This window comes from Mus musculus, chromosome 7 (genome assembly GCF_000001635.26).
Source record: "Mus musculus strain C57BL/6J chromosome 7, GRCm38.p6 C57BL/6J".
NCBI lineage: Eukaryota > Metazoa > Chordata > Mammalia > Rodentia > Muridae > Mus > Mus musculus.
Genome location: NC_000073.6, coordinates 82,588,153 through 82,610,006, shown reverse-complemented (window position 1 = coordinate 82,610,006; position 21,854 = coordinate 82,588,153). Strand labels below are relative to the sequence as shown.

The window sequence follows — 21,854 nt, the reverse complement described above, 5'->3', positions numbered from 1 at the left end:
GCTCAAAGCCTATTGGACACTCTGGTCATTACTGTAACTAATTTTACAGTTTATTCAGCATCTCTTCTAAGGGATATTGAAATATCATTGAAAGGGCAAGTAAATGGAGAAACTTGTGACAACCTTACTCATGAAGAAGAGTGTTATACAAAGTGGAAGCGATGCTTGGATTTGCCAGTAGGCGGAGACACCATCAAAGGGTTTAACTAGGAAACAATGCTCTACCAAACTGGTTATACATTTTAAAAGAGGAGCCAGGGAGGATTGTCCTGCTAATTTCTTTTGTTTTCCCCAGTGGGTATAAATCTTAATTCCCAAAAGTTGAGTCACTTTGACCAACAGTGAAGACTGAATACTCTCTAGCCTTCTCCTGCTGCAATGGTCAGATATCTAAAAAACAAACAAACAAACAAACAAACAAAAACAAACAAACAAACAAAAAACCCAATTGAACACACATTCAAAGAATAAAATTAACAGGGTAGTAAACAGAGGATATAAAAGTGTTAGGTGATCCATCTTATTAATAAGTCTTTGCTCTCTCTGCAGAAATTCTTCAAAGTTGGCTTCTGTTGTCTCCAATCTAAAGAGACGTAAGTAATTCAAGAGTTTCCTCTTGGTTGAAGGCAAGTCCTTTCTAAATACAAAGGATGAGAGGTCCAGGGTGCTGTTAAAGCAACAGGAGGCCAGGACTTCTCACTGGCTGAAAAAGATGCAGAGGGGCATCTATTTTGAGAGCAGGGACAAAATGGCTTGGAATGGGGACATCCAAGTCAAATGGAGATTGTACAAATAACACTTAATACAGTTGGGTCTCATGTGTTTACCAATGTATGATGGCAGTAGGAATCCTGAAGTGACTAATCTACTCATTTGCCTCCATCTCTCACTCTATCCCTGCTTCAAATAATCCTTGTGCCACCAGGAAGATCAATTCTAACGGCTGTCAATGGTGCCCAAGCCTGGCTATTTATCAGAAATAGACACAAGAGGACAAAGATCTAGGCCTTCCCAGGATTTTCTGACTCCTAGACAAGGCTGGAAATAAAAAACAAGGTTATAAAGCTTCAGAGAAACTCTCCTCAGCAGCTCTCTCTACTAACCAACTTAATTCCCTATTCACAAACCACCAGACACACGAGGCAAAGTAACATCGTAACTCGAAAAACAGCAGGTTATAATATAGGTCAGACAATCTGTCAGATAAAACCATACAAGTAAAAGGCACATGACACCTCACACACAAGCACAGCCCTTGGAAATTTCCATATATGATTCAAATCAAATCTATTCTTCCATTTTACTTCCATATCCTTTGTGTAAGATCCAAACTGATTAGAGTCAGAACCTCCATGCCTCCTTTTCCTTCTTTTATATTTTCTGCTTCTTGCTTTTGCTGATTGCTGATTTTAATTGAACTTGTAAGGTTTATCCAAGGACCATAAGGATTTAATATATAATAAATATAATAATATAATAATTTAATATATCATATATTCAATATATATGAGAGAAAGGAAGGGAGAGACAGAGGGGGAGAGAAGGAAACAGAGAGAAAGAGAGAGAGAGAGAGAGAGAGAGAGAGAGAGAGAGAGAGAAAAGAGAGAGAATGCAATGAAGAAGGAGAAAGTGAGTTGAGCACATAGCCCACATTAAAGGTTTTGGTGAGCCTTCATCAGTAGTAGTTGACTAGGTTTGCATGTGGACCACTCCCTTGATATGTAGCATGGAGACTGGGCTGGTAAAAGGCAGGATGAAGAGAGGGAGACCAACATGATTTCTGTGCTGCTAGACCACATAAGAGGTGATGGTGCTTTGGTCAGGGTGATGGTGGGTGAAATGAAAAATAAAAGGAAGGTGGATTCAAGAAAGGGACCACAAGGGATCAAAATGTATATAAAATGTTACAGAAAACAACTCTATAACACTGACTGAAAATTGAAAGATTAAGAACCTATCAATGCCAACGAGAATGGAGATAATTCTCATATTGTATACATAGTTTGATGGTAACTTGGAAATATCTAAATGGACACACGTATGAATTCACTTTGATTTCTAAATGTCTACTACATAACAATGTAACTCTCTGAGCATAAAGACATACATTCTACGAAGTTTACTGCAACATCTGTTTGTAAAAGCAAAAAATTGAAGCAATATACCACCAAAGAAACAGCGGAATATTAAATATCATGCTTAAATAGAATAAAGTCAAGATGTGCTAAGATACAACATGTTTATAATCTATTCTTAAATATAAAATCAGGTTTCAGAAAAATATGTATATTATGTTCAAATAAAAGGCTCCATCCATATAAGCATTTGTGTTGTAAAGATAGTCTTTATGACTGCAAAGGAAAACATCTGGGATGGTGCACATCTGTGTGTGGTCTCTATCTTTGCAGTAAAGCAGGAAACTAAGTTGTCTGTTGAGAATGAGGGCAGCTGCTCCAAACATTTTCCATTTGAGAATGGTTCTGGCTTGAAATCACCTTGTGGGAATAGGAAATATTGCTGAATCTACATTGCCAAACCTTACTGAAGGCTCAGAACAGTAACCAAGCCAACAGTCAAGGTCATTCCACTTCCTTCAGCAGGATTCTGTGTGGGGGGCATTAAGAAAGAATCAGATACAGGGTGTCCTTTATGACCAGGACGGCTCAGGGACTGACTCTAGGCTCGCTAATTGTAATTTAAGTTGAAGTTTGCATGGATGATAATATTCCACGTGCAGACTGAGACACTTAGGTATTCGAAGGTCACACAATAAAGAATGATGGAATGAAAGTTTCCTTGTGTTGAATAACTTGCAAGTTCCCTCACACTTGCTGATGGCTGAGATGTTATTACCTAAGGTAGTAGAGCCAGCTAGCAGAGGGATGCTGGCCATCCAGATACTCTCCTGAGTCAAGCTCAAATCTACCACCTGTCCATTCAGATTTTCATGCAAAAGAAAAAACAAACATCCCCTTTGAAAACTAAAATGTTTATTTTTATTCTCTGCTATATCATTATGCTAATATCCAAATCAACACAGCTTCTAATAGGAATAAATCATTCTTATTTATATAAGTTATAAATATATATTATACAATATATTTATAATATAATATATATTTATATAAATTATAAGTATATCCTACATAATATATTCAAAATATATATTTATATATAAGAATATACATATGTAAATAAATATATATTTTTTAAAATCTATTTTGGGTGCTACATTTTCCCCCTTTAGAGTATTTATTGGCCATATTTCAGTATAATGTATACTATTGAGAATGGCACTAAATAAATCATAATTGAATAGGAATTTTCAATTATGTCAGAAACAAAGAATAATTCCATTTCAGGCAGTTTTGTCCCCTGGAGGTTCCAGGGGAGGTGCATGCTGCGCTGGGGTGGGGTCAGTACCTCCTTCCGTCCTCACAGTCAGAGCTGGAGCTGTTGTGGGAACAAGCAGTGTGGTGGTGCTGCATCCTCGTGGCATGGCCCATGCAACGTCCAGGACACTAGAACAGAAGGAAGCACAGAACAGTGTCTCAAGTGCCCTGAGTGCTCAGGCTCACTGTGTGTACTGAGACCTGGGCTGAGGTGGACCAGCCAAGGACAAGCTCCAGGGACCAGCTGTGAGTTAGAAGAAGTGGATCATAGCTCTGCAGACAGACCTACGCTTCTCCCCAATTCTTTAATCCCCTGAAGCTCAGGAAGAAGGGAGAAGGGTGGGATCAACTCTGAATTATTAGGCTTAAGTATGGAAATGGATATATTTAAACCAAGAAGTGAAGGCCAAGTTTGGTTTTTTTCTGCTCTGAGCAAAGGTGGAGGTACCTGTGCTAAGGCACGTTCAGCTACAGGAGAAGCAATTCAAGTCTGATTTGCAGCCCTTGAAGTTTTGCATAGCCATAATGCCTATTCATTTTCCTCATAATCATATTATGCATGGAAAAGACTTTTACATTTTTATTACTGTACAAGGAGCTCCCCAGCCAGGGCAGAAGTGTGTGGAGTACGTTCTAAGTGAATTCTGATTTTGCCTACTACTTTTACCTTTCTTAACCCATTTCATATAATCTTTTAATCTCATAGCTGTAGTTCATTGGGCTTTAATTCACTGGCCATGTAATTATTAATCATTTAAAACACACATTGTAATGGCTTTCAGGTTTGCCACACTATAGCCAAGTTTGGAACATTATCATCATCTCTCACAGAAACCCAACAGCCCTCTGCAGTCACCCCTCCATTCCCAGTCCTGGGCAGCCACAAAGCTGCCTTTTGTTTGACTGATTTGCCTACACTAGACACAACGGTGGAGTTCTCTTCCATTATTTGTCCCAAGACTCTCAAGGTCTGTGCACGGTGTAGAATGTGGCAGTCCCACATTCCTTTTCATGGTATTTGTTGTACTAACATGCCAGAGCTCAGGTACCTCTGCGCTTGCTTCATCATGTTGGCGGTAGTGTTACTGTTGCCTGTGCTGTTTCCACTGTTTGGTTATCATGAGTAGTTAGGTCATCACATTCATCGGTAAATGTCCGTGTGGTGTTTTCACTGCTCTTGGATACACACCTAGCAAGGAAGCTGCTGGGTCCTCCTCAGTCATGTTCAACTCCCCAGGAACCTGTGGGTTGTTTTGCAATGGGACTGCACCACTGCACCCCACCTACAGTCCTGCAGGATCCACTTATGCATTTTCTTGTTAAACTATCTGTTTTTAGGCCAGTGCTGCAAAAACTACTGTAAAATGGCACATCGTTATGGCTTAAGTTGATTTCTTTAATAACTAACAATGAGCATCTTTTGATGTCCTCCTTGGCCATCTATTGCCTTTGTCAATAGATGGCTATTTAAACCCCTCATTCATGCTTTAATTAGATTGTGTGTGTGTGTTAACTATTGAGTGGTGGCTTTTAAGATGTATTTTAGATATAAGTTCCTTTCTAGAGATGTGTCATTTAATTGTTTTTCCTACCCTATGTATCTGTTAGTGTCTTAGTGGTAACCCATTGTAGCATAGATGGTTTAGTTTTGATATGATTCAAGTTATTCATTCTTGTTTTGCCTATGTAGTTGGTGTTGTATGTAAAATATCATTTCCTACAGTGTGAAGAATCATGTCTATTCCTCCCCCCCCCTACATTTTATAGCATTGACTCTTAAATGCCCTTGATGAATTTTGTGATGTTGGTATTACCTGTAAGCAGAGAGCATGGCTTCATGTCTTTTTGTGAGTTCACAGCTACACTGCAGCATTTGTTAAAGGGGATTGTTTCCTGTGGTTACTGGTGACACCAACCACTGACAGGAACAACTTAAGGAAAGTCCTTTGTTGTATATATTATGTATATATGTTTTTTGTTTTATTTGTTTTAATGGGATTTCTGAGTGTGTGAACAAGTTTCTGAGACTGTATCTATTTCTTGTGTCTTTACTTGGGCTCTGTTCCTTCTGTTTGTCTGTTTCGTCCTATTCCAATATGTTAGTTTCTGTTTTATCATATTATATTTTATGTATTACAGTACTATACCCTAGAAGCATTTTAATTCCTAATGAGAGACAGAAATGAGTTGGATCCGGATGGGAGGGGAGGTGGCAAGGAACTTGAAAGAATACAGGGAGAGGAAACTGTAATTAGGATATATTATATGAGGACAAAAATCTATTTTCAATAAAAGGGAAAAACTGTGGCCCATTACCATTTTTAAGGTATACAATACAGCGCTGTTAGGTATAAATATTTATTAGCATTGTGGCTCATCAGAACATATTTATCTTATAAAACTTTGTACTCTTTAAAATCACCTCCTATCCCCTAGTCACTCAGCTACTTAAAAGTTCTACTCACTGCTTATGAAGTTGATTAGATTCACATATAAGTCTTTGTCTTCTGGCCCGGATTACCTTATATGATACAGCCCATCAAACTCATCCATGTGATATAAGCATATTATATCTCTCATTTGAATACTGAACAAATACTTTAAGTTAAGCATTCTAATAACAATTTTACATTTAAAGTTCATTAGCAACAAATTGCTGATTATAGATAACACAGCCAACCATAAGGTTACCTGGTTTCCTGGGTCGATGGCCTGTTGAACACATGGACGAATGGAACATGGTTTTCTCCCTAGAGGCCTGTCTTTAGGAGCACATGCCCTTGGGGACACCACCTGCACAGTCCCATTGGCTTTTGTCTGCTTGCATGTCACTTGCCGACTGTGAAATCCTTCACCACAAGACGCGGAGCACTCTGACCACATGCTTGTAAACCACCTAGGAACAAAAACTGTAGGACCTTAGTCAAGACTGTCACGAAAAGGCTGATGTGTTGATCCCAACACTATGGTGATGTCAGGGCTGATATGTTGATCCTAACACTATGGTGGTATCAGGGAGTCACATGTCTCCCCAGGACAGGGCAGCATAGGCGACTCCCAGTCGTTGTCCTCCCCTCTCCCCAGGGACAGCAGTGTCACTAGGTAGAAAGAACCAATATAATGATGAGTGTGCCACCTGCAAGATTTAGTGCAGAGTTATCACTGTGAACCCCAAAAGGTTAGGTTCCCTGTGGACTCTGTCATAAGACTTAGGCTTTCTGAAGGATGACTCTTAGTGTGACATGTTCCATTTAGAAATGACAGTAGTTACTAAAAGATATGGCATCTAATAGTCCTGCAGCACCAACAGGCCTTAAGAACAAGCCACAAAGCAGCTGTGACAGAGCCTGGCACAGTGACTCTGTTCCTCACTCTCTTTTGAGACACGGGCAGCCACCTGCTGTGTAGACTTTGGTATAGAAAATGGAACCATGTAATAGGAAGATTCTCCTATTTTATCAGTGTGTGTGTGTGTGTGTGTGTGTGTGTGTGTGTGTGTGTGTGTGTAGCACTGTCGGGGATTGAACCTAGGGTCTTTGCATATGTGTGCATGCTATAAGAGCATGTTGGATCTCCAGGCTGTGAGGCCATGGATGGAGGTACTGGACACTGAGATGAGGTTCTCTGTAAGAGCAACAAGTCTCTTCATTGCTGAGTCGGATCTCCAGCTCCCAACTCTCCATTTATTTCGTTTAAATCAGAAAATTAGGGCTGAAGTATCATGCTTGTCTCACAGATCTGAACTAAAAAATACAAAAATATCTCTGTTCATTTGTGTGTGTGTGCGTGCACGCGTGGGCGCGTGCATGCATGTGTGCATGAGTGTATATGTGAGTGTGTGTGTGTGTGTGTGTGTGTGTGTGTGTGTGTGGTGAGAGAGAGAGAGAGAGAGAGAGAGAGAGAGAGAGAGAGAGAGACTTGGTCAGTTTTCTACTAGGCTATGTGCTGCTGGGTCATTTCCTTACATTGACACTTTCTCTAAGTACAGCTACTGAACTGTTAAACAGTCCAAATTGCTGTCTTTTTTTTTTTTTAAGTTTCTATATTCTTTGATGGTCTGGGTGTTTTGCTTGCATGTATGTCTGTTTACCATGTGTGTGCATGATGCATTCAGAGGCCGGAAGAGGGTATCAGATTCCCTGAGGCTGGACTTTCAGATGCTTGTGAGCTGCTACATGGGTTCTGGAAATCAAACCTGGGTCCTCTGGAAGAAAGGCTGGTGCTCTTAACCACTGAGCCATTTTGCCAGCCCCTATTGTACCTTTCAAAACCAGCAAAAACTAGTGTACTGTTAAGAAAGTGACTACACATACATACCTTGCTGGGCAATCCCGGATGTTACAGGACTGAAACCCAGCCAGCGGCTTCCTGTGGGGACCACACAGGGCTTCACTCACTTCCTGACCACTGGCCATCACACACCGGGGCCTCTGAAGCCGGAACCCCAAGGGACCACAAGTGGCAGAACAGTGTGTCCAGTTGCCAGGTTCCCAAAAGTGCTCTGCAGAAAGGAAAGGAAATGTCACCAGCATGCCCAAATAGAAAGGATGATGAGCTGGAGGCAACAGGGCTGAAGGCCACCAGGAGTTGCTCTGTGGTTAGCTACCTGCCTGCATTCTTGTAGCACGAGCAGAGAAAGCCATTGCATAGTGTGAAGCTCACTGTCTTTTGAGTAACTACAGTACTCACTGACCAGAAATGGAGGCCAGAACAGGATCTCCTGGGGAGCCACCATTGTAGGTCCTCTAGATCTACCAGAAAAACACAAGAGAAAGGGAGGAGGCACCGAGCAGCCAGCCTTTCTCCAGCATTCTCTAAGCAGAGCCAGTAGGACAGGGAGGAAGGCCTCTCAAGGGGATGCCCTAATGTGGTCCATTTTCCAAAAACAGGTCAGGCAGAGAAATGGAAGATGATTTAGCAGGAGGACCAGGGACCAGGGACCAGGGATTAAGCAGTAAGGTGAGATGCATTTGAGTCCCAACCCTTACTTTTCCATGAATTCTTAACCCAAACATCACATCCATCCTAAAACTGCATAAATAATTCACTCTGGAGACATCTGGAAAGGTAAGAGTGGGGGCCTCCTTTAGACAAGCAGAAGCCAGGCAGCCCCAGAAATCACAGCGTTTGTGTTACCCTTCCCTGCCGACTCTTGGTAAAAGATGAGGTAGGACACCATGATGACAGGTTTGTGCATGGCCACAAATAGCGCCAAATTTCCCTGCAATAATCATGAATAATTGATAGCTACCAGCTGTGTCCACACGAGCTCTCGCAGGATGGAATGGTTTAACTTATTGTTTTCCATTCTGAGTTTTGAGTTTTTACCTTAACTTGCAAACGGCATCATTTGCAGAGCAGAGCCATACATTGTGTCTCTAGCTGTCGTTTCAGAATTAAAGTTTACTTAAAACAGTTTCTTCAAGATGGCCATTGACTGAAACTCTCCAGAGTGGATGGGTGATGACTTAGCCACTTGAAAAATCAGATTTTTTTATTGACTCTTCCATGTTCTGTTCTGAAGCTGTTCATTTTATTTTTATTTACAGAGGCAGAGAGATTGAATGAAACTAAGTTACCCCATGTCTGTTTTGTGTCAGCGAGACGGGAACCCACACATGTCTGACTCCATGTCTCAGTGCAAGGCAGCATGCATGTGCTTTTCTTCTGAAGTGCTGGGCTTTTAATAAAGTATAATTTGTGTACCATGCTCAGATCTCAATTTTATGAGCTTCACAATTGTCTGAACTCCTTTAACTATGGCCCACAGTAAGATGCAGAATATTTTTAACACCGTTAAAGCTTCAGTGTCTAGTCAGCCCCTTTCTCCTCCCAGGCATCTGCAGGCTTTTTAACTCTCCGTATACATTAGCTTCATTTCCTTCTGGGCTTGTGTATGTGTCTTCTTTTGCTTAGTGCATTATTTTCAGGATTAACTCATGTTTTGGGGAATATCAATATTATATTTTCTTTTACTATTGAATCATGCACAGTGTTTGAGTATACCACAGTCTTTCATTCTGTTGTCAATAGCTATTGTGAATAAGACTGAACATCCATGTACAAACTGTGTGTGTGTGTGTGTGTGTGTGTGAGAGAGAGAGAGGGTGGAGGGAGAGGGAGGGAGAGCATGTTTCATTGTGTTTGAATGAATAACCTGTGAGTACAATTTCTGGACCAGGGATAGGTCTATGTTTAACAACAATTTGCCAAACAGTTTTTGAGTGTGGTCTCAGCTTACCACCACATGGTGGCTTTAACTGAAATATTGCTTGCTGGAATTTAGTCCCTGTCTTTGGCTATTCTAGTAGGCCTGAACTTGAATCTCCTGGTTTTGATCTGCATCTTCCCACTGTTTCCTCCTTGTGTAGCAATTTCCTCCAAGGCTCAGTGAGACCCAGAAACTTCTAAAGGAACTTAAGTCTCTGAAAACAACCAGATGCATAAGACACCTCCTTCCCCAAGGCTATGTAAACATTAAGGTCTGCTGAGGAGACTCACACCAGTCTGTGAGACACTCAGACCTGGTGGGCTGCCCAAAAGTCCTGCAGTGAGCTCCAAGGTTCCAACTGTCATGACTGCCACCATGCTGGTGTGGGTTTTCAGTGTCACAGCTGCCTTTGAGGCATCTCCACTCCTGCATGTAGCCCTCCCCACACTCCTGTAAGTTAACTCTTTGGTTCACCAAGTTGGGCTTTGTTGGTGTCCTCCCTTTGGTCTCTTGTCAGTCTATTCATGGTGAGTATCGTATCTGGGGACACCCCTTCATCACCTTGTTGCATTGAGGCTCCATCTCACCTGTTAGATCTAGGACTCCCCAGAGGGCCTATTGCAACTAACGTCTCCAAACTTAGTCACTGCCAAATATTATACACCCCAATTGCTGTGATCATTTCACTCTTAGTGACTAACTACAAAGAAATATACACATTTATTTGTTTACTTATTTCCTCTTCATCTTTCCTACCAGAATGTCAACTCCTTATATACTGTCCTGTTCAACATGGGGACAGAGTATGGCACATATAATCACTGAAGTGACAATTGTTAGCCTAACACATAATTCACTATAAAATGTTAGCCCAATTAGTCACTGAAGGGCTTCCATACTCTGCAGTGTGCACATTTAAGTGTTTATATACACTTCTGCATAGGTAGTTTCTGAACCTGGGTACAAGGTGCCAAAATGATGTAAAATAGTCCCAATAAGCCAAGAGTTGTCTACAGCAAGGCTTATCCTTACAGCAGCACTGGCCTCATGAATATCTACTATTAGTTGCAGGGGTTCTTGCAATCTTCTTGCCCACATCAATACAACATTGAAATGTCTACTCTCATTCCAGTTTCTCTTACTGGAGTGTCCTTCTTTCTTTTCCCAGAACAAGTGTCATGGCAGACACAAAAACCCAAGTGACATTTCCAGGAACAGGTTGGGCTCTTCTTCAGTAGGGCCCTTGCACTTTGGCCATGTTTTTCTAATGATACTCGTTACACTGCCTCAGACTTGTTCATGAGTGCTCTCCTTAAGAGACTGTAAGCTTCCCAAAGACTAAGTCATCTGTAGACCCCCAGTCCTAGGAGAACAAATACTCATCACATATCACCAAATGCCCAACAAATAAATATTTGACCGTGTAATAATGGTAACATTATATTTAAAAGAGAAGAAATACATGCGTATCTCAAGTAGTGGTATCAGGAATATGTGAGGCAGTGTTCATGGATGGCCTAACATCATTTCTCCTTCCAAGTCTATCCCTTGTATCTCAGGAAGTAAGGTTCTTAGAAACTACACCTTCTAGGTGCCCTACATGTGGGATGATATTCTATATGACATTGTACTGCTGTGAGAAAATCCTCAAAATTTCAAATTCCCGAATGGCATAGATCTCATTGTTCTATATAATAAAAATATGTGGCCTGACAGCATTCTTTGTTTGTTCTTAGCCATCCCAACCTACTTTTGAGTGACAAGGAGCTGAGATCATCACCAGTTTTCCTAATAATCCTTCCTGATTTTCTTATCTCTAATTTACTCCCCTTGGTCTCTTGTTTACAAGCTTGGAACACCCAGTGACATTATTTTGATCATGTACTAAGGCATAGCAGGTAGGTATGTATGGGAAATTTGTGTGTGAACAGAAAACTGAAAGATTTGATCCCACAACTTTTGAAAAACCTCCTCCTGTTGATATTTACGTAGGTGATAACAGTCTTGAAACTGGAAAATCAATATCTCTGTCATCACAAAGACTCATGTGTATTAGGGATATGAGCTCCCTGAGCGGCCTCATTTAAAAACCTGTCCCACCGTGAAAGGAACAGATTGAACTACCAAAGACTGAGGGCCAAGTAAGAAACCTAAGTGCCCAGGTATAGGTTCCATAAGAAAAGCATAGAGGTTTTTCACAGACAAATACATGGCTCAGAAAGAAAACATGCAAAAAGCCCAAACTCCAGACCTTGAGGCAGGGACTTTCCTGTTAAGTTGTTGCTGTTTATTCTGCTTCTGGGTGCCTGGAGAACTCGCGTTTTCTGGACCTTAGGGAACGCAGCCTTACCGCCTGGTTCTCTTCGTTCTGAGGAAACAATGTGTAGCACATCTTACCAAACAAAAGCCATCTCACTCTAGTTTGAGTGTTCTTGAAGACAGCTATGAAGAGGAAATGAACCTTTCGTAGTAATAGAGTTATGTGTGTTTATGGATGCCCTTACACAGGTCTGGGGAGTAGGTGCTCTGTGTGTGTGTGTGTGTGTGTGTGTGTGTGTGTGTGTGTGTATGGCGGAGTGAGGTGTTAAGGGTATTTATATTTGGAGTTATGTATTTTGCTAGAATGTGGCATTGCTGCATGCTTATAAGGTCAGCTTTCCTTACAAGAAAGAAAAAACCATACATTCATCACTAATAGAAAAGGAACTGGGAGAAGCAGGTTGGTTAGACTCAGCTCCTCCCTACTCCAGGAACTCTGGACTAGGAGAAGGAGTCATAGTCCACAGAGGGACTCATCTGGTGATGAGAACAGGATTTTAGGAAGGTTGTAAAGTTTGAGTTTCAGGGTTGATGGATAGTGGAGAGAAGCTAGTAACTGATCCCGCAGATAAGTGGCTAGCATTGGGAGCTGCTTGGCTCAGTGGGATTCTTGAAAAGAGGAAGGTACAGGGAAGAACTGAGCTGACTGTACAAATTTAGGCCTCAGTATAAGCAGGAAAGAAAAATTAGCTGAGGGCCTTTGAAGAAAACATGAAGAATTCATTCCAGTACTGGAACACTTTGATGAGCTGCCAGAGTTATCGACTTTGAAGCCTTCAGGTGCCTGCAGAGGTTCTTTGAGAAGATAAAAGTTGCCCTGATTCCCATCCTCCCTGCAGGACCAGGAGGACACCAGGAACAGAACTGACAAAGGATGCTACATATTTTGACTTTAATTCCTCTGTGACTTTCCAGTTTCCTAAATTAAAACACTAATAACCATGTTCCACTCTGCATTATTCTAAATGCCAGAGGAATTAACAGAGGCAAATATTCACTCTAAGTAGAGAAGGGTGGCCCACTCCTATTGTTCTGAGGCAGTAAGATGAAGAGTTTGGAGCCAGCCTTGGCTACCTAGCAACATCCAAATCCCAAACAATAAATAAGTGCCAGTGTTGCATGACAGCCATTCTGACTTCCAGCTGAGGCACCTGCATCTCTTTGTGTGTATAGGCCTTCTAATTGCTAACATGGAAGGCCATGGGGAAAGCTCTGTCAATGACTCTTAAATCTCATGCTGGACCCTTTTGTAGTCCAACTGCATTCAGTAACCAACATATGTTACACTCAGACCTGGGTTAGGTGCTGGAGAACGAGAGATGATAAATGATCTCCAAAGTCCATCATTGACTTCTGTGGTTTATTCTCAACTGATTCCAAGCTCTAGAGAAACAGAGGTGTCACTGGTTGAATCTTACAGCTCATTTTGTTGAAAATAATGGATGAACTCCAAATATCACACCCAGGAGGAAAAAGAAAGCAGTCTAACATCCTGTGTTTGCCACTGGGGTTGAGGCATTGAGAAACTCTGGCATAGCCTTCCCCATCATAACATTATAAAGTTATTCTATACTTGGTTGACTGCCATGCTCCATACTGTGTTGTTTCCTCAGCAAAGCAATGGAAATATCAGATGCTTCCTACCTCTGAGGGGCCTATAATTTTGGTTAAGGAACTAGATGCAAAGGAAGGAACTGTTGGAAAGCAATATATGTCAGGATCTGACAGGTATTAAATAGAGATCATAGAGTTTCTCTTTTTCTTTCCTTTTTTTTTTTAATTTGGCAAAGTATTCAAGTAGTAGGTAAGCCTTCCAGGGGCTTTCTGGATTAAGTTGGTTGGTGTTTGTAAGAAAAGCAGTGAAGGATGTTTCTTGTAGAGAGAGAAATATGTCTGGAGGCCCCAAAGAGGAGAGAGAGAAAGAAAGGAAGGAAGGAAGGAAGGAAGGAAGGAAGGAAGGAAGGAAGGAAGAAAGAAAGAAAGAAAGAAAGAAAGAAAAAAAGAAAGAAAGAAAGAAAGAAAGAAAGAAAGAAAGAAAGAAAGAAAGAAAGAGGAGGAAAGAAAGAAAGAAAGAGGAGGAAAGAAAGAAAGAAAGAAAGAAAGAAAGAAAGAGGAAGAAAGAAAGAGATATGATAGATAGATAGATAGATAGATAGATAGATAGATAGATAGAGTCTGCGTGTATGTTCCAGTGTGTGTGCGTGTATGTGTGTTTCACAGGACCAGAAATCATCTTGACTAAAACAGACCTCAGTATAGTACACAATCATGGGTGAGAGCTAAGACATAGAGGCAGAATATGAAAAGTCCTAATTCTGGGCAGAAAATTGCATGTCACTTAGGCAGAAGAATAGCTTTGGAGTCACCAACTTCTGAAGAAAGAACCAGTATGGTACAGGTTAGAAGTGACTTTAGGTAGGTAATGATAGCTGGGGTAAGAACTCTGAAATGCCTGTGCCATCTACACTTTGACTCCAGGGTCAGCAGCTCTGGGTCCTGCTTTTTACACATTGCAGGAGCCATTGGGAGCAATTAGGATGGGCACTTACCCAGCAAGCGGAGCCCAGAGGTTGCCACTGCTTTCCCAAGAGCATTGGTGGCTGTGCAAATGTAGGTTCCTTCATTTTCGAGTGAAGCACTCTGCAACAACAGGGATCCATTGAAAAGCAAGGAAACATTGTCACTCAGAGATCCTCCTGTCTTCAACCAAGTTACATTAGGCTGAGGGACACCTTTGGAACAAAAACAAAGATGACAAAGGCAATTCCTTTAAGAACAGGGCCACAGAACTAGGAGACAAATACCATTTAATGTTTGGAGCACAAGTCAGAAGTGGGCATCTCATAGCTAATAGGAAATGGCTGGTTCTGTTTTTATGGCATGTGTATGAGGAATCATGGCACAGCAAAGGCTTTGGTCCATAGGGTACCTCATCTGTTCATGTATTACATTAGGGGATAGGAGCCAGTGGGATTACTTTAGTCTGGGAACAGAGGCGACTTCCAAGTTGGGCAAATCAGTGGGAAAATGGTTAAAAATGAGTTGATGAAGCTAAGAATTCCTACTAATGAGTTGTAGGAATAGATGTAGTTCCTAGAAGACTTAGGAAAACATCATATATATATATATATATACATATATATATATATATATATATATATATATGCATACACATATGCACACACACACACACACACACACACACATATATATACATATGTGTGTGTGTGTGTGAGTGTGTGTTCATTCTCTTTTTTTATATCATCCTTGGAGAAAAATATTTTTTTCATTAATGAGCTTTATTAAAAAGTGTAATTTTAGAAAACAAGAGGAAGTGCTAAGTTTGAGCCTGGGTCATTGTGGCAGAGGATTTAGGGAATATCACAGGAGCCTGGATACAAAGGCTGAAAAATTTTCAGCAAGAGCTGAAAAAATTTCTTCATCTACATCGTGATGAGTCTTAGCATTATGTCTAGGGATTCAATCTCAGAACAATTTCACTTGATACTTAAGAGTGAAGGGTGCCTCAGGTAGTACCTGGGACTGAACTCCTAGCTGGTTAAAGGGATAGCCTTTCCTCCTAAAGCGCTCAGGGTTGGAGAGCATGCAATGACTTTCTGAAAAAAATGTCATTTCGTTACTATTACCATGACATGTGCAGAGTACCTTGCAGCAGGCAGAAGGCACAGCCCATGACCCTAGTGACATTTTCAAATTCCTATAGACACTCTTCCTTCCTAGAAGGTGGTCATTGCGTGCTCCATCTTACAGCTAAGGACCCTGTTAAACCTTGGAATTCAGGATTAGCTGTTTTGTCCACAGATATCCATAGACAAGTGCTTACCACACACATGCACACACATATACACACAGCACATAGTCAGGGTGTTAAAGGAACTTTTAAATAGTGTTAAGGAGCAAAAGAAACAAGCCACTCCCTGTCCTTGCTACAGGGAGCTGTTCTCCCTAACTGACATCAGAGCCCCATGGCCAGGGACAACATCCATACAGTTCATTGAACATAGAGAGGTCAAGCTGGTGTGCCTACATGGGGCTTTCACCTCTAAGTTTTATTCTCTTTGGTGTGGGAAGGTCCTCTGCAGGCTACTGAAAGAGAAACCTGGTCACCAACTCAGCCACAAGCTCTTTGACCTACAGTTTGTCCTGCTGACAAGATGTGCTGGGGTAATGGTGGCACAGAACTTGTAGAAATGGCTAACCAACTCTTAGTTTAACTTGAGATCCACACTATGAGAGGTAACCCATCCCCTATACTACTGGAATACCCAGGATAGTCCAGAGAACCAAAAACAACTGGCCAAACCAAACCAAACCAAACCAAACAAAAAAACACAATGAAGTGATTTCTAATGATATTCTGTTATACTCATAGATTGGTGCCTTGTTCTGTTGTCATCTGAGAGGCATTGGTGCCTTGTTCAGTTGTCACCACACATTAGGTGGAGAGAAAGTCTAAGTTGGAGTTCTCCATGGGGTCTCTCCCCTCGGAGATAGGGGAATCCAATGGACAAGGTGGTGGAAAGATTGCAGGGACAAGAGGGCATGCAGGACACCAGGAGAACATAATACACCAAATGAACTGAGCAGGACACGCATGGGCTCACAGAGACTGGAGTGGCGAGCACAAGGTCTGCAAGGGTGTGCACTGGGTTTCCTGCATGGATTCGCTTAATGTTTCTGTGGGATTCCTAACAGTGAGCGGGTGTGTGTCTGTTTCTTTTTGCCAGCATTTGAAACATGGTGGCATAGGACAGATGAGGCTGAAGAAGCATTCAGGGAACTCGAACATGTATGTGGGGCATGGTCCTCCACTGATGCTTTTGAAATGAAGGGATCCAAGAGCCAAGGAATGCAGGTGGCCTCTAAAATCTGGGAGTTACTTCCAACTGACAGTAATGAGCAAGTGGGCTCTTGAGTCTGGCAATGAGTAGAAGCTAATTTCTGCCCAAAAGGAGGGAGGTATATCCTCTGAGTCTCAAGATAGTAATTAGCCCTCAACAACACCTTCATCTGACCTTTGCCCCTCTAGGCAGTGCAGCCAGTTCAGCCACACTCCACTGACTGACCTATAGAACTGCACAATAATAAATTAGGGTTGTCTTCAGCTTATTAGTTTATAGGAATCTGTTGTAGCAGCAATTCATCAATACATCAATAAATGTTACAATCATACAGATCTTTCACTTCCTTAGTTAGAGTCACACCTAGGTATTTTATATTATTTGTGACTATTGAGAAGGGTGTTGTTTCCCTAATTTCTTTATGAGCCTGTTTATCCTTTGTGTACAGAAAGGCCATTGACTTGTTTGATTTAATTTTATATCCAGCTACTTCATTGAAGCTGTTTATCAGGCTTAGGAGTTCTCTGGTGGAATTTTTAGGGTCACTTATATATACTATCATACCATCTGCAAAAAGTGATATTTTGACTTCTTCCTTTCCAATTTGTATCCCCTTGATCTCCTTTTGTTGTCTAATTGCTCTGGCTAGGACTTCAAGTACAATGTTGAATAGGTAGGGAGAGAGTGGATAGCCTTGCCTAGTCCCTGATTTTAGTGGGATTGCTTCCAGCTTCTCACCATTTACTTTGAAGTTGGCTACTGGTTTGCTGTAGATTGCTTTTATCATGGTTAGGTATGGGCCTTGAATTCCTGATCTTGCCAAGACTTTTATCATGAATGGGTGTTGGATTTTGTCAAATGCTTTCTCAGCATCTAACGAGATGATCATGTGGTTTTTGTCTTTGAGTTTGTTTATATACTGTATTACGTTGATGGATTTCTGTATATTGAACCATCCCTGCATCCCTGGGATGAAACCTACTTGGTCAGGATGGATGATTGTTTTGATGTGTTCTTGGATTCGGTTAGCAAGAACTTTATTGAGAATTTTTGCATCGATATTCATAAGGGAAATTGGCCTGAAGTTCTCTATCTTTGTTGGGTCTTTTTGTGGTTTAGGTATCAGAGTAATTGTGGCTTCATAGAATGAGTTGGGTAGAGTACCTTCTGTTTCTATTTTGTGGAATAGTTTGTGAAGAACTGGGATTAGATCTTCTTTGAAGGTCTGATAGAACTCTGCACTAAGCCCATCTGGTCCTGGGCTTTTTTTTGGTTGGGAGACTATTAATGACTGCTTCTATTTCTTTAGGGGATATAGGACTGTTTAGATCATTAACCTGATCTTGATTTAACTTTGGTACCTGGTATCTGTCTAGAAACTTGTCCATTTCATCCAGGCTCTCCAGTTTTTTGGATGGATCACAGGGCCCCCAATGGAGGAGCTAGAGAAAGTACCCAAGGAGCTAAAGGGATCTTCAACCCTATAGGTGGAACAACATTATGAACTAACCAGTACCCCAGAGCTCTTGACTCTAGCTGCATATGTACCAAAAGATGGACTAGTCGGCCATCACTGGAAAGAGAGGCCCATTGGACTTGCAAACTTTATATGCCCCAGTACAGGGGAACGCCAGGGCCAAAAAGTGGGAGTGGGTGAGTAGGGAAGTGGGGGGGGGGGGCTGGGGGACTTTTGGGATAGCATTGGAAATGTAAATGAGGAAAATACCTAATTAAAAAAAAAGCCCAATTGCTAAGAAGACAATACAGGGACTTAGCACCTAAACACATCATGATATTTGCCAATGTTTTCAAAGGACCAGAGGAAGCAGGCAGGATTCCTCACACTACCACACTTTGCAGGCTTTCAAAACTACAAATGTCTACTCTGTGTAGATAGCTCTGACATGTCAGAACTGACTTAAACTTACTTGTCTAACCTCCAAGACAGGCGTTCCCACAAGACTCACAGCTCTGAAATATCTGGCAGTCTGTTTCCATAACTTTGAAATCGCTTTTGGAAGGTGAATGTTGTGGGAAAAGTTCAGCCCTTTAGAGGCTGTGAAACATGTACTGCACAGAGTCTGCACCTCAAGGGTGTCTTTAAAGTAGTCGGTGTTTAAAAAACAAATTTCCTCCATCCTTGAAAGGTCATGAGCTACTCCACACTATAAAATCCTTGGCTTAAGCAGACCGTTCTACAATGCCAGCCCTTTACGTAAACACATAGCATCGCTGAGCATTTCTGCTATCTGTTGTTTCTTCCAGTGATTTCACAATATTCTGTGAGTCTTTTTACCCCCGTCCTCTGGAACAAATGAAGGCCTAAGCTAATATTGTCTGCCCTAGCGACTCATGAAGAAATGACACTGTCAATATATAAGGTAAGAGATTTACGGAATACAGCATAGCCAACAACAAAGGGAGCTGTCACCAGCGAATGCAATGATAAACAAGAACACACAGCATTGGCATCTGAGACAAGACATTAAAGTGACTACAACGAGGAAGTTTTCAATTGCAGGACCAATCGGGCAACAGAAGTTTGAGGAATATCCTTTAGAGCTAATTGCGTGCTTGTTTGTCCTTTCAGGAAATGAAAGACCTGGTTATCAAGGAGGCTACACTCAGAACTCCAAATACAAAGCTATGGCTCTCACCATTTGTGGAACTCTCTTGAATATCTATTGATGAGCATTCCTTTTCTAGAAATGATGCCAACAGACTGGTGAGGCTTTGGAAATCATTTGGGCCATGGCATCCATCCTCCAACTCTGTAAGTAAAAGTCTACCCAAAGTTTTCTTGTGTCATGGAGGAAGATGCCACCAAGTTCTCTGCATGGAATGGTCAGCCCTGACCTCTCGGGACACTCGGCTTCTGCTTCAAGGACTGGTCAGTTCTTCCCAACTGCCAGCATCGCTGGGCGTAGTCTATGAGCTGCTAGATACTATGCTCCAGGGTCTCATCTACAGGCTACAATGTGTTCATGGCAACTCTTCCATGTATGGTCTCAAGGTTAGATCCCTCCAGTAGTTCTTTGAAGAATTACATGCAAAGTCCAGGGCTTGTGCCAACAGGACTCAATTAAGTGAGCTCTTGCTGAGCATGTTGTAGCGCACACATGACATTGAACATGTGCGACTGCACACACTGCATAGTCCACTGACTCCAAGTGTCGAGCATGGGGAGGAGAATCCTACACGGAAAACAGTGGGTATTCAAAGGCTCAGTCACATGAACAGCATTGTGGTAACTTATTCACCTAACACTGGCCTGTAGGTAGACAAACTATTATCCAGTTTTTAGAAGCTGCCTTAAAAAAGAATATTTATCCAGAGGATATATGTTATGATCTACAGGGGGAGTCTGGCCAATATGCCAAAGCAAAACAAAACACCCAAAACACAAACAACAACAATGACAACAACAAAAAATCAGTGGGAGGAAGATTTTTGAGTGGAAGTGTCATTTTAAACAGACTTTACCTGCATCTATACTTTTAGATATTTTGAGGATTGTAAATGGCTTTCTAAATTGATAACTAAAATACAACAACAGTATATATTTCAAATTTATAAGTGATGAAAAAGCAATTATCCTTAACTTATCTTGAACCAATGTATCCTGTTCATAAAATAGGAATAACCAGATAGTCCTCAAATTTTGTTTTTAAAGATTATTTTTAGATTTATTTATTTATTTATTATATAAGTACACTGTAGCTGTCTTCAGACACCACAGAAGAGGGTGTCAGATCTCATTATGGATGGTTGTGAGCCACCATGTGGTTGCTGGGATTTGAACTCAGGGTCTTTGGAAGAACAGTCAGTGTTCTTAACCATTGAGCCATCTCTCCAGCCCCCAAATTTTGTTTTTAAATCTTCTGAAAATCACATATAAAAATGTGTAGGTAAATTTATTTTGGTAAAGATGGTTTTTCCCCCTTCCCTTTCCTTCCTTTCCTTTCTCCCCCACCCCAACTCTTTCTTTGATCACAGTGATCTGTAACTTAGAGACATCTCAGAATCATCATGTTTAATATAATCCAGTAGGCAATGGGAACAATGGGAGTCAATGGGGTGATGAGACCATCTTAGGAATTTATCCATATAATCCTGCATCACCACAAATATTTTCTCAAGGTCCTTTTCTAAAAGAGGCATTATTCAATCCAGTAAAGAAAGCTAATAATTTGGCAAGCTAACAACAAAATTCCTCAGTATATGCCAAAATATTTTAACCTCGGCAGAAAAGACTGGAATGAAGAAATACCTTTTCATTTTATAATATGAATCTTCTGAACTATGAGCCCATCCATGAAGGGCCCACCCTATCCTCACTCACCACCCGGGACACCAAGCATGGAAATTCAGTCCAAATGAGGCCCACATTTCCTACCAATTGCTTGCACACACTGGATGGATGGTTAAGTAGTATGTATGTAACCTCTATGTACTGTTTTTCTAACCTTTTTAAAAAATAGGTAGCAAAGGTAATAGAAGTATAGGGCTTAACCCCACACCGCCGATAAGCTTACACTTTCCAGACATGCATTTTAGAAGTGCTGCATTAAACATTGTACATATTCTAACACCCTATAAAGCTACAAAACCACTGACTTTCTCATGACCTATTTGGCTGAGTTTTGTTGTGGTTTGCTTGTGTTTTATAAGAAAATACCATCAAAATGTAGAAAGTTCTGTGCAAAAAGATGTTTCTTTTATTGCTATATATAATGTTAAACAAGCAAAAATGGTTTCCAAAATTAAGAGATTGTTTTACTTAATCTATACTCGCTGTGATGGTTTGTATATGCTTGGTCCAGGGAGTGGCACTATTAGGAGGTGTGGACTTCTTGGAGTAGGAGTGTCACTGTGGGTATGGACTTTAAGACCCTTATCCTATCTTCCTGAAAGCCAGTCTTCTCCTAGTAGCCTTCAGATGAAGATGTAGAACTCTCAACTCCTCCGGCATCATGTCTGCCTGGATGCTTCCATGCTCCCATCTTGACGATAAGGGACTGAACCTCTAAACTTGTAAGCCAGACCCAATTAAATGTTGTCCTTAGAAGA

The 21,854-nt window shown here is 41.2% G+C and overlaps 1 protein-coding gene across 3 annotated transcripts in view; it reads right to left on the bottom strand.

Annotated features, from left to right (window-relative positions):
• Adamtsl3 (ADAMTS-like 3) overlaps nucleotides 1-21,854 on the bottom strand; it is a 279,052-nt gene that overhangs the window by 4,444 nt on the left and 252,754 nt on the right. For 2 of the 3 annotated variants that reach the window (XM_006507893.3, NM_001190374.1), the window contains exons 24-28: nucleotides 14,472-14,654; nucleotides 11,855-11,971; nucleotides 7,710-7,893; nucleotides 6,084-6,288; nucleotides 3,424-3,521 (exon numbers count right to left, since the gene is read on the bottom strand). In XM_006507893.3, the coding sequence (XP_006507956.1) occupies nucleotides 3,424-3,521; nucleotides 6,084-6,288; nucleotides 7,710-7,893; nucleotides 11,855-11,971; nucleotides 14,472-14,654 (787 nt within the window). Of the gene's footprint in view, nucleotides 1-3,423; nucleotides 3,522-6,083; nucleotides 6,289-7,709; nucleotides 7,894-11,854; nucleotides 11,972-14,471; nucleotides 14,655-21,854 lie in introns of those variants that run through there. The other variant, XR_378247.3, reaches the window with a different exon arrangement.